Genomic DNA, 12,822 nt, shown 5'->3' on the forward strand with positions numbered 1-12,822 from the left:
TGAACCCCCACGGGCAGGAAAGCGGAGTAAGAGCCGTATCAGGCACGGGCCGCAGTGAGAGCCGTTTTGAGCAGCCCATGGGTCGTATGTTGTGCAGGGCTGCTCTTTCCCTTTACATATGGAAATATTATCTATAAGAACTACACGTTGCTACATATAGCAATGTTACTTACCGAAACAGTTGTTATCCAGGGACAGCAGGCAGCTATTCTCACTAGTGGGTGATGTCATCCGACAGAGCCCCGATACGGACATCTTGCAAGCATGTCTTGCTTGAAGAAACTCAGAAGTTTCGAGATGCCCGCACCGCGCATGCGCCAGTGCCTTCCCGCCCGATGCTCCGGGCGTGTCTCCTCAGTTCAGGTAGCTAGCAGAGAAGCCAACCCAGGGGAGGTGGGTGGGACGTGAGAATAGCTGCCTGCTGTCCCTGGATAACAACTGTTACGGTAAGTAACATTGCTTTATCCCAGGACAAGCAGGCAGGTATTCTCACTAGTGGGTGACCTCCAAGCTAACCTCAATGGGATGGAGGGAGAGTTGGCAACTTAGGAGAACAAATTTTGTAACACAGTTTGGCCAAACTGCCCATCCCGTCTGGAGAAAGTATCCAGACAATAATGAGAGGTGAATGTATGAACCGAGGACCAAGTGGCAGCCTTACAAATCTCCTCAATCGGTGCCGATCTGAGGAAGGCTACAGAGGCTGCCATTGCTCTGACCTTATGGGCTGTGACCTTACAGGGAAGGGGTAATCCAGCCTGGGCATAGCAGAAAGAGATACAAGCCGCCATCCAGTCGGAGATGGTGCGCTTCGATACAGGTCGTCCCAACTTGTTCGGATCAAAGGAGACGAAAAGTTGAGGAGCCGTTCTGTGTGGTTTGGTGCGATCCAAGTAGAAAGCCAAAGCAAGTTTACAGTCCAGAGTGTGCAGAGCTGATTCTCCAGGATGAGAATGAGGCTTTGGAAAAAACACTGGAAGCACGATGGATTGATTGAGATGAAATTCAGAAACCACCTTAGCTAGGAATTTCGGATGAGTGCGGAGGACCACCTTGTCATGATGGAAAACAGTGAAAGGTGGGTCCGCCACCAAGGCCTGAAGCTCACTGACCCTGCGAGCAGATGTGAGGGCCACCAGAAAAACCACTTTCCAAGTGAGAAACTTTAGTGGAGCCTTGCTCAGAAGCTCAAAAGGAGGTTTCATAAGCTGAGAAAGGACAACATTTAGATCCCAAACCACTGGAGGCGGTTTGAGAGGAGGATTGACATGAAAAAGTCCTTTCATAAATCTGGAAACCACAGGATGAGAAGAGAGAGGTTTCCCTTGTAGAGGCTGATGGAAAGCCGCAATAGTACTCAGGTGGACTCGTATAGATGTCGACTTGAGACCGGACTGAGGCAGGTGTAGAAGATAATCCAACACAGAGGATAGGGAGGCTCGATGAGGCTCCTTAGAATTGGAAATACACCATGAAGAAAATCTAGTCCATTTCTGGGAGTAGCATTGACGAGTAGCAGGCTTCCTGGAAGCCTCCAAGACATTCCTCACAGCCTGGGAAAACTGGTGGGGAGTTATGTTGAGAGGAACCAAGCTGTCAGGTGGAGAGACTGCAGGATGGGATGAAGTAGAGATCCCTGATGCTGAGTAAGCAGTGAAGGAAACACTGGAAGAAGGAATGGCTCCCTGCTGCTGAGTTGAAGTAGAAGGGAGAACCAAGGTTGCCTGGGCCACCGAGGAGCTATTAGAATCATGGTGGCTTGGTCTGATTTCAACTTGACCAGAGTCTTCTGAATGAGAGGAAATGGAGGAAACGCATACAGAAATCGATTCCCCCAATCCAGCAGAAAGGCATCTGCCTCGAGTCGATGAGGAGTGTAGATCCTGGAGCAAAACTGAGGCAGCTTGAAGTTATGGGGAGCCGCAAAGAGGTCTATTTGAGGCGTCCCCCAATGTGCAAATATCTGATGAAGGGGGTTGGAATGGAGAGTCCCCATTCGTGAGGCTGGAGGAGACGACTCAAGTTGTCTGCCAAGACATTGTCCTTCCCCTGAATGTAGACCGTCTTGAGGAAGGCATTGTGGCGAACTGCCCAATCCCAGACTCTGAGAGCTTCCTGGCAGAGGGAGGCCGATCCCGTGCCCCCCTGCTTGTTCACATAATACATGGCGACCTGGTTGTCTGTACGGATGAGGACCACCATGTCGTGAAGCAGATGTTGAAAAGCTTGAAGAGCATAGAAGATGGCTCTGAGCTCCAGAAGATTGATCTGATGGAGGCGGTCCGCACTGGTCCAGAATCCCTGAGTGCGAAGCCCATCCAGAAGAGCCCCCCAGGCATAGGTCGAGGAACCGGTTGTGAGAACCTTCTGATGAGGAGGAGTGTGAAACAGCAAACCTCTGGATAGATTCGAAGAGGTCATCCACCAAAGTAGAGACTGCCGAAGAGCAGGAGTGACTATGATGTGTCGAGCCAACGGGTCTGACACTTGAGTCCATTGAGAAGCTAGGGTCCACTGAGGAATTCTGAGATGGAGCCTGGCAAAGGGTGTCACATGCACTGTAGAGGCCATGTGGCCCAGGAGGACCATCATGTGTCTCGCTGAGATGGACTGGCGAGAAGACACAGACTGGCAGAGACGAAGAAGAGCATCCATGCGCTGAGGAGGAAGGAATGCTCGAAGCTGAATGGTGTCCAGTACCGCCCCGATGAAGGGAAGGGACTGGGTAGGCTGCAGATGAGATTTGGGAAAATTGATCACGAAGCCCAGGCTCTGCAGGAAGCAGATCGTTGTCAAGGTCGCCGAAATGACCTTTGGAGCTGACGGGGCCTTGATGAGCCAGTCGTCGAGGTATGGAAATACCTGAAGACCCATGTTCCAGAGTGCAGCGGCCACCACCACCAGACACTTCGTGAAGACTCTGGGAGACGAGGACAGGCCGAATGGAAGCACCCGATACTGCAGATGTAGATGTCCCACCCGAAATCTGAGGAACTTGCGGGAGACCGGATGAATGGGAATGTGAGTGTAGGCCTCCTTGAGATCCAGAGAGCATAACCAGTCGTTCTGCTCGAGGAGAGGGTAGAGAGAAGCAAGTGTCAGCATGCGAAACCTCTCTCTGACTAGGAATTTGTTGAGGGCCCTGAGGTCCAAAATGGGTCGCAGGTCGCCCGTCTTCTTCGGAACAAGGAAGTACCGGGAGTAAAACCCCTGGTTCAGTTGGTCCGCCGGTACCGGCTCCACGGCATGAAGCCGGAGCAAAGCCTGAGCTTCCTGAAGAAGAAGGGCGGTCTGAGTCAAGTTGGAAGGATACTCTCTTGGAGGGTGGTCCGGAGGGACTCGATGGAAATGAAGAGAGTATCCTTCCTTGATGATAGTAAGGACCCAGAGGTCGGTTGTTATGGCCTCCCAGCGATGATAAAAATGATGGAGGCGCCCTCCGATGGGAAAAACAGGGGGAGGCAGAACGAGGTTGGTTATGCTCTCGACGATACAGTCAAAAAGGCTGAGTGGTCTTAGGGACAGCAGGCGACTGAGACTTAGGCTGACCCTTCTGGGGAGGCTGACGCTTTGCCGGTTGCCTCGCAGGTGGAGTTTGCCTCGGCTGATAACGCCTCTGATAAATCAACGGCGGACGAGAAGGTCGAGACTGCTGAGGCTTAGGCTTCGGCCGAAGGATAGATTGGAATGACTTTTCATGGTCAGACAACTTCTTCGTGACAGTCTCGATGGATTCGTCAAAAAGATCCGCCCCAGCACACGGGACGTTCGCAAGGCGGTCCTGAAGATTCGGGTCCATATCAATGGTCCGCAACCAGACCAACCGGCGCATCGCCACCGAGCAGGCCGCCGCTCGGGCGGAGAGCTCGAACGCATCATAGGCAGATTGCATCAACTGAAGCCGAAGTTGGGACAGCGAAGCAACCACTTCCTCAAACTCAAACCTAGCCTGGGATTCGATGTATGGTGTGAACTTCCGAAGCACAGGTAGAAAAAATTCCAAGTAGGCTGCAAAGTGGAAATTGTAATTCAGGACCCGAGACGCCATCATCGAATTCTGATAGATGCGTCGACCAAACTTATCCATGGTTCTGCCCTCGCGGCCCGGAGGCACTGAAGCATAGACCTGGCCAGGATGAGACCGCTTGAGCGAGGATTCGACCAGGAGGGACTGGTGAGAAAGCTGAGGACCCTCGAAGCCTTTATGATGCACCGTGCGGTACCGCGCATCCAATTTGCCAGGGACCGCAGGGAAAGAGTAAGGAGACTCGAAGCATCGCATGAAGGTCTGATCGAGGAGCTTATGCAGGGGAAGCCGCAAGGACTCTGCCGGAGGACGAGGCAAGTGCATGGTATCGAGGTACTCTTTGGAATATCGAGACCCAGCATCGAGGGTAATGTCCATGTCATCCGCCATCTGCCTGAGGAACGATGAAAAGGACAGTTGGTCTGCCGTCGCCGGTCTTCGAGACGGACTAGAAGAAGAAGCTTCAGGCTCCAGAGAGGCCTGCGAGCAACAGGACGAGTAGAAAACCTCGGGGTCCTCGAACTCCGGGCCCGGAGGAGGAGACCCAGTCGAAGCAGCATACCCCAACCGAGACAATTTCTTCTGAGGTGAGACGGTCGAGTGTCGAGAGGAATGCTTCGAAGAATGTCTGGATCGATGCCCCTCCCGATGCCTGGAAGGGGATCGAGCCCGTCTGTGAGAAACTGGGTCAGATACCTCCAAAGAGCAGATTGGACTCGATGCCGTCGATCGCAGAGGCGGCAGAGTCGGAGGCTCCCCCGACGCCGCCCAGGTTTGATAGGGGGTTCAGAAGAACTCATCCTGCTTCCTGCTATGCCCAGGACTGGGTGGCCCCGAAGGTGGACGCCACACTGAGTCATGGGGTGGGGTAATCGGTTCCAAGGGAGGCAGGTCACTAAACGAGGCTTTCCTCGAGGGGATGGGCTCCAAGGGAGGCATATCACTAAGGGAGGCCCTCCTCGAGGAAATCGGTTCCAAAGGAGGTACAGCGCTAACAGAGGACCTCCTCGAGGACCCGGACACCGCTCGCCGCTCCTCCTCACCGAGCAACGAGGTCGTGTGGCGAGGAGGAGGAGGAGGGGGCGGTCCGCACCTCGAAGCCGAAGCTGGGAGGTCACCCTGGATGGTGGCAATCAGCCGAGGCCCCATGGTCTGCATGAGCTCCACAAACTGAGCCTCCAGGATGGACCGCAACGAAGCCGATATGGAGGGATCCGCACCAAAAGGGGGCCCTTCCGCACGGTCTCCGCGCTCTTTGGGTGCTGCGTGCTTCTGCTTGCCAGTCTTCGGCACCTTGAGCACCACCAGAGGAACTGTCGGGGCCGATACCTGCTCCGAGGAGACGGATGAAGGCACCGGCGCCGAAGCCGGGGCCGAAACCGGTGTGAACGACGCCGGTTTCAAGAGGCCCGAAACAGCCGGGGAGGCAGAGGGCTTCGCAGAAGGAGTCGAAGCACCTGTCGGAGTCGAAGCACCTGTCGATGTCGAAGCTGCAGGATCCGATGAAGCTTCCATCTTGAACATGGACTCCCACAGCAGACAGCGGCGCTTAAATGCTCTCGCCGTCAGAGTGGAGCAAGGCCGGCACGATTTCGGGAAGTGATCCGGTCCCAGACACTGTAAGCAGCGTCGATGAGGGTCCGTGAGCGAAATCGCGCGCTGGCACTTGCTACACTTTTTAAAACCGATGATCGGCCGGGACATAGGCCGGAAAAGCTCCACCGCAAGGTCGAAGGCGCGGGGCCCCAGCCACGCGGCCGACCCGGTATCGGAAGGAAAATTTTTTTTTTTTTTTTTTAAAGAAATCAAAGAAAGAAATAAATGCACAGGAGAGCCAAAAGAACTCAACCCGCGGCAGAAAAGAAGGCCATTAGGAGACACGCCCGGAGCATCGGGCGGGAAGGCACTGGCGCATGTGCGGTGCGGGCATCTCGAAACTTCTGAGTTTCTTCAAGCAAGACATGCTTGCAAGATGTCCGTATCGGGGCTCTGTCGGATGACATCACCCACTAGTGAGAATACCTGCCTGCTTGTCCTGGGATAACTATTTCTTGCTGAAGTTTTAGATTGTTTTACTCAATTCTCTCTTTAATATTCTTTTCAGAGGGCATTCTGAGAGAAGAGGACGTCTCTCTGAGCAAGTAAACATTATTTTGCACTGTGCTGAGGTGGTAAAGATTGGGATGGAAGATAATTTGTAGGTTTACTGATAAAATCAGTTTGAATTTCACACAAAACAAATTTTATTTATTAACTTGTTTAACTGGTCTAGATTTTCAGAAAGCTTTTGATAAAGTTCATCATGAGAGGCTCCTGAGAAAATTAAAGAGTCATGGGATATGTGGCAAAGTTCAGTTATGGATTAGGAATTGGTTATCGGTTAGAAAACAGAGTGTAGGGTTAAATGGTCATTTTTCTCAATGGAGGAGAGTAAACAGTGGAGTCCTGCAGGGGTCTGTACTGGGATCGGTGCTATTTAACTTAAAATGCATGCGGATTGTGAAAAACAGCAGGAAGATCTTAGGAAATTGGATGACTATGCGTCCAAATGGAAGATGAAATTTAATGTGGACAAATGCAAAGTGATGCAGATTGGGAAGAATAACCTAAATTAGTGGATGCTAGGTCCACCTTGGGGGTTAGTGTCCAAGAAAAGGATCTGGGTATCATTGTAGATAATAAGATGAAACCTTCCGTCCAATGTGCAGTGGTGGCCAAAAAAGCAAACAGGATGCTAGGAATGATTAAACAAGGGATGGTTATAATGCCCCTGCATCGCTCCATGGTGCATCCTCATCTGGAGTATTGCGTTAAATTCTGGTTTCCTTATCTAAAGAAAGATATAGTGGCACTAGAAAAGGTTAAAAGAAAAGCGACCAAGATGATAAGGGGGATGGAACTCCTCTTGTATGAGGAAAGACTAAAAAGGCTAGGGCTCTTCAGCTTGGAAAAGAAACGGCTGAGGGGAGATATGATTGAAGTCTACAAAATCCTGAGTGGAGTAGAACGAGTACAAGTGGATCGATTTTTCACTCTGTCAAAAATTACAAAGACTAGGGGACACTAGAAAGTACAGGGACATACTTTTAAAACCAATAGGAAGAAATTTGTTTTCATTCAGAGAATAGCCAAGCTCTGGAACGCGTTGCCAGAGGTTGTGGTTAAGAGCGGATAGTTTAGCTGGTTTTAGGAAATGTTTGGACAATTTCCTGGAGAAAAAGTCCATAGTCTGTTATTGAGAAAGACATGGGGAAAGATTCTGCATGCTCTGGATCAGTAGCATGGAATGTTGCTACTCTTTGGGTTTTGGCCAGTATTTGGCTAGTAGTGACCTGGATTGGCCACCATGAGAACAGGCTACTGGGCTCGATGGACTATTGGTCTGACCCAATAAGGCTATTCTTATGTTATGTTCTTAGTTTTAAACTTAAACTTTCTACCAGAGTTTGAAAACATTGCTACAGCCCAGAGAATTAGCAGATAGCCAGTAGGTAGTAGATAAGGGTCTAGTCTGAATTTCATAAAAAGGGCAAACTTTAGGTCCTCTTTTACTAAGTCAAGGTAGACAGAAGTCCTATGAGTGTCAGAGCATTTAGCAGTCTGGGCCGTGATATAAACCTCTACCGCAGCTTAGCAAAAAGGGAGAGGCAGGTTTAATTATTAACTAGTTTAAATAATCTACCATTTTTCCATAGTTATAAACAAACTTTTTGCCAGAGGGTACTGGAAGAGTTAAAGTATATACAGCTCTCTCTCTGTATTTGCGGGGGTTAGATGCGGAGCGAAAAATTGTGAATAAGTTTTTGGGCCAGCTCTGACCCACCCCCTCCTCCCTCCTGTGTCCTTGGACCATACCTGGTGGTCTAGCAGTGACGCAGGGCAGGGGTGATCTTCCTATGCTCCTGCCCTGTGCAGAACCATCATCAAAATGGCTGCCGTTGAGTTCCTGTTGTAGTCTCGAGACTACAATGGGAACTCACGGCAGTCATTTTGATGACGGCTCTGCACGGGGCAGGAGCATAGGAAGATCGCGCCTGCCACGCGTCACCGCTAGACCACCCAATAAGGTCCGGGAAGGTTTGGACAGTTTAAAAATATAAGAAAAATTAGATGAAAAAAAAATCACAAATAATCGAATTCGCAAACTGGAATTTTGTGAGTCCAGATGGAAAGCTGTAGCATTAAATGAAAAGGTAGATATAATAGACAATTCAGAGATCTGGTGGAGTGAGGACAACCAATGGCACTGTTATTTACCATAATGACAGAGTGATCATATTGGAAGGGGGGGAGGGTTGCATTTTATGTTACGCTTTTTTCTTTTCTTTCTGGTGGCTCTTTTTTCCCTTAAATTTATACCCAATTTTACATCGGGTCTATGTGCAATTAAAAAAGTGATGATAGTGACTGGTGTTTCCACAGCTATAAGAATTTCACTTGTTTTCTATTTGTCATCGTCTGTATGTGTAGTTTGGAGTGCCTTTGTATTTTATTCCTAGTGCTTCTGTCAGCAGCCGATCACTAGCTTGGCTCCCTTGATTGACCGACTCCCTTCCTGCCATAACTCAGTTGTCATTTTTGCTTGATAATAAACCTTCTCACGCCTATGCTGCTGGGTCAAGGTGAACTCATGCAACCTTTTCTATGTGTTAAGGTCTGAGACTATTTCGGTAGTTTTGGTCTTCAGGACCCTTTCACTGCTTCTCAGGTCGACTTAGGTCAGCCTTCCCTTTTGCACCCTAATAAATGCATTCACATTGGAGCAGTGGCGTACCTAGGGTATGATTTTTTTCACCCTCACCATCATTTTTTTGACACCACCCCCCCCCCCCCCGGTACACCACTGCTAAGGTTCTTCTCTTCAATATAAGCTTCTATAAAACAGCGGAAAATCCGGTGCTAGAAAAAGGCTAAGAAGCTGTCGAGAGCGGCGAAAGCGCCCTTTAAGGAACGCCCTCCCAATCTGTCTCCATCCCGCCCCCTTTGTGACACCAACAGACAGTGTTCTCTGCCATTGGTCGACCTTGCCTGGGTGCTGCGACCCCAGATGCCAAAACGCTGATCGCTTTTGTTCTCTTCGCAGCCCAAAGCGATCAGCGTTCTGGCAGCGCCCAGGCAAGCTTGACCAATGGCTGAAAACGCTGTCCGATGGCGTCACGAAGGGGGCGGAATAGAGCCAGATCGGGAGGGCGTTCCTTAAAGGGCACTTTTGCTGCTCCCGCTGGCTTCTTAGCCTTTTTCTTGGCCGCGGGGGTGGACCGGCAGCCTCGCTGATGTGCAGGTCCCAGGAGGTTCCGGACCCAGCCGGCTGTGTACCCCCCTAGGGCATGCACCCGGGGCAGTCCTCCCCCCCCCCTTCGCCCTTGGTACACCACTGCATTAGAGATGTTTAAGAGGATGGGGACAGCAGGAAACTTATGGAAATCTGCAGAAATCCATGGGGGTTAGGGAGAAAAACGTCATTACTACTACCATGGGAATGGGAAGGGATAGATAAAAAATGAACAGGGATATGTATCTAGTCAGTGGCGTAGCAAGAGAGAGAGGCACCCGGGGCGGCAATTCCCCTCCCCTGCCCTCATCTCCATTCCCTCCCCTGATCCCCCCTTCCCTTCACTTCGTACCTCTAGATGTTCACCGGCACGAGCAACAAGAACATCCACATGCTCCTCACAACCCCGTCATCTCTCCCGTTGGTGTCGCTTCCTAGGCGTGGAACCCAGAAGCGACATTGGTCGGTTGAGACGACGCGGCCGCGAGGAGCACATTAAAGTGCTTTGCTCATTCTTATTATGTTTCCCTTTTTTAAAATTTCTTGCAAACCGTGCCAATCTCTGTCTTTATAGAGAAGATGTGGTATATAAGTGTGGAGGGGCATAATCAAAAAATATGTACTTGGCAGTGAACGACTAGAGGGACAAGGGAAGGGGGCATGTGCATGGCGAGGGGAGGTGTGGGAATAGGCAGGGTGGAGGGGAGGAGAGGTGCCAGTATCCACACCAACAGGGTGCCAGGGACAGACCTCCCCCCCCATTACTATGCCACTGTATCTAGTTACAGAATAACACATACGTAGCTGTATAATTGTCAGTTTTGTGTGGCCACTTAGATGCATAAATGACTAGCATATTGATATTTTTGTGGGCATGAGCTGCCTAACCCTAAGTGACTTGCTTGTAGACTTACCTACTGTACCCATAGCAGTGGTCTCAAACTTGTGGCCCAGGGGCCACATGCAGCCCGCCAGGTACTATTTTGAGGCCCTCGGAAAGTTTATCATAATCACAAAAGTAAAATAAAACAGTTTCTTGATGATATGTCTCTTTAGCTATAAATGACAATATTATTATTAAGACTTAGCCAAAAGGAAATATTTATAAACTATAAAGAGTTTTGCCACATGCAAAATTGTCATTTCTTTAATAAGACATTAACTATTTTTTCTGAGGCCCTCCTAATACCTACAAATTCAAAATGTGACCCTGCAAAGGATTTGAGTTTGAGACCACTGATCTATAAGATGCAGCATTTTTCTCTGTAGATTATTACATACCTGTAATCTACAGTAGCAAAGTACAGCAATAATACAGAGTAATATCACTGTAGCAAGGATTCCACCGGTGATAACAACAGCTCCGGCTGTCATCCGACCAATTCTCCATCAAACTCTGAAATATAAAGCAAGACACTAGCTGTTTGAACCTCAGGGGTATTGTGTTTTTTAAAATATCTTTCATCATGCCGTGCAGATCCCAGAGAACTGCATGGTGCAGAAAAAGAGATCAGTAGATTAAAATCAAATTTATTTAGCAATTTTTGAAATTTATTTTTTTAAAAAAGAGAGTTGTCTTGAGGATTCAGGGCTGCTGGTTTAATTGGCTGAATAGCAATGCATCTGCAAGCGTTATGACATACACTGTATCAAGTAGGGGGATTTCTAGCAAGTGGTAAAGGTGGAAAAGTAATTCTGCAGAGCCCCCAAGCAAGTGAAAGGTTACTTAAAGTAACAAAGGCACTGAAAAGGTATTCTAATTTCTACAGCTAAAATGTGCTGATTGAGAAAACTCAGTAACAATTTCTAAGGCTTTAAAGCAAGTACAGTATATATATATTACTAGGGGGAAAAAAAGGAGCCTTTGAGCAATCTCAGGGGTAAGCGCAAGAAGTTACTGTGAGCCTAGCTGTATGGTTACTGGCCATACAAGGCAGAGAGGGGCTGAGTGTGGGAATTAACTTGCATAATATGCTGTATATGGCGTTAAAATGCATAATAACGAGGCCATTACGTATTCCTGCACAATGCAAAGAACATGAGAAAGTGTTTTGCATGTTTCAGATCAGAGGTAAATGCCTTGGTTTTCTTTTCATTCTTTTATATATAGCATGTATCTGCAGCTTTATAAGGCAGATGGGAGGTAACAACAATACTGTTTACATGTCTGAAAAAAAGAAAAGAAAGTGCCAGCACACAGCTAAGGCTGCATGGCTGCTGTTCTGCACATAAATATTAGCCTTATAAAAATAGGTTTTTGGGGTGATTTTTTTTTTTTGGTGAGGCTATTTATGCCTCCAGTCATGGTACATAGGTTTGTCATGCCACTGGGGATTGCACGCATCTGAGAAGCTGAAAGCTATGTCATCGGTAGTTTCACTACCAGCAGGGCCTCCCAAGGTGGACAGGTTTCAGCGGAGATGGCAGACTAATGATTTGACATACCACCCCTCTGGGCAGCAGCAGATGGGCAGTGTTGGAGGCGGAGGATCATATTTGATGCGACAACCTCAAATTTATACTGCGCAGAAGAAAGGCCCGGCAACCTACTTTTGTATTCTGCCATGAAAACTTGATGATGTTCATCATGTGGCTAGGACTCACACAAGAGTCGATGGCACTTTTGTGTTTTTTTTCTTGTAAATTCAACGGAGTACAAGAAAAACATAGGTATTAGAAACTACCAATAAGACATTACTTATCAGTGTAACAAAACAGTACTTGGCTATTTTCAAAAATGTAAATTTTGCTGCTCTCTATATAATCTCTAATTTTTATTATGTTTTCTTTTTTAAATTTCTTGTAAACCGTGCCAAGCTCTATCTTTATAGAGAAGATGTGGTATATAAGCGTGGAGGGGCATAATTAAAAAATAAAAAAATAAAAAAATCTAAGTCCCCTTTTGGCCTAAATCTGTAGACGCTGAAGTTGACAGCAGGGAAATGTCCATTCTCAAAAAAAATGTCCAAATTGAGAGGTTTTTTTGAGAATGGCCTAACTGCACGTTCAGCAATCTACTGGCCCAGACTGTCACTATGTCTATCCCTACACTACATTCCCTGACTAAAAAAAAATAGCCCAAGTCCCAAAAGCCCAAACCCAGACCTTTTAGGCGAAGGAGTCCTTTGCCTAAAAGCAGGATTCTGTAACCGGCGTCTGTCAAAAAGCAATGCTGGTTACAGAATCCTGTAACTGGCCCACCCCTCACCGCAATGATTGCACTCCTCCCCCCACATAACCCCAAACCGACCGGAGGGATCCCAAGCCCTCCTGCCGAAGATGGCACCCCTGAACCGCCCCCCGCCCCCCCGTGAATATGGGCAGGAGCAATTCCAGGCCCTCCTGCCCATGGCGCACCCCCTCGAATGGCCCCGAACCCCAACTTACCTGAATGTTGGTCGGCCGGCCAGGTCCCAAGTCCAGCAGGCTGGCAGACCCATAGGAGGGGCCTTAGGCATCTGGGCCAGCCGGAATTGGCCCAGTTGCCTTAAGCCTGTCCTATAGGCGGGGCCTTAGGCACATG

At 48.8% G+C, this 12,822-nt stretch overlaps 1 protein-coding gene across 4 annotated transcripts in view; it reads right to left on the minus strand.

Annotated features, from left to right (window-relative positions):
- Positions 1 to 12,822, minus strand: part of FAM163A (family with sequence similarity 163 member A) — a 55,981-nt gene that overhangs the window by 14,299 nt on the left and 28,860 nt on the right. For all 4 annotated transcript variants that reach the window (XM_033915280.1, XM_033915281.1, XM_033915278.1 and 1 more), the window contains one exon: positions 10,581 to 10,695. In XM_033915280.1, the coding sequence (XP_033771171.1) occupies positions 10,581 to 10,673 (93 nt within the window). In that variant the 5' untranslated portion in view covers positions 10,674 to 10,695. The remainder of the gene's footprint in view (positions 1 to 10,580; positions 10,696 to 12,822) is intronic.

Source organism: Geotrypetes seraphini, chromosome 12, assembly GCF_902459505.1.
Source record: "Geotrypetes seraphini chromosome 12, aGeoSer1.1, whole genome shotgun sequence".
Classification (NCBI taxonomy): Eukaryota; Metazoa; Chordata; class Amphibia; order Gymnophiona; family Dermophiidae; genus Geotrypetes; species Geotrypetes seraphini.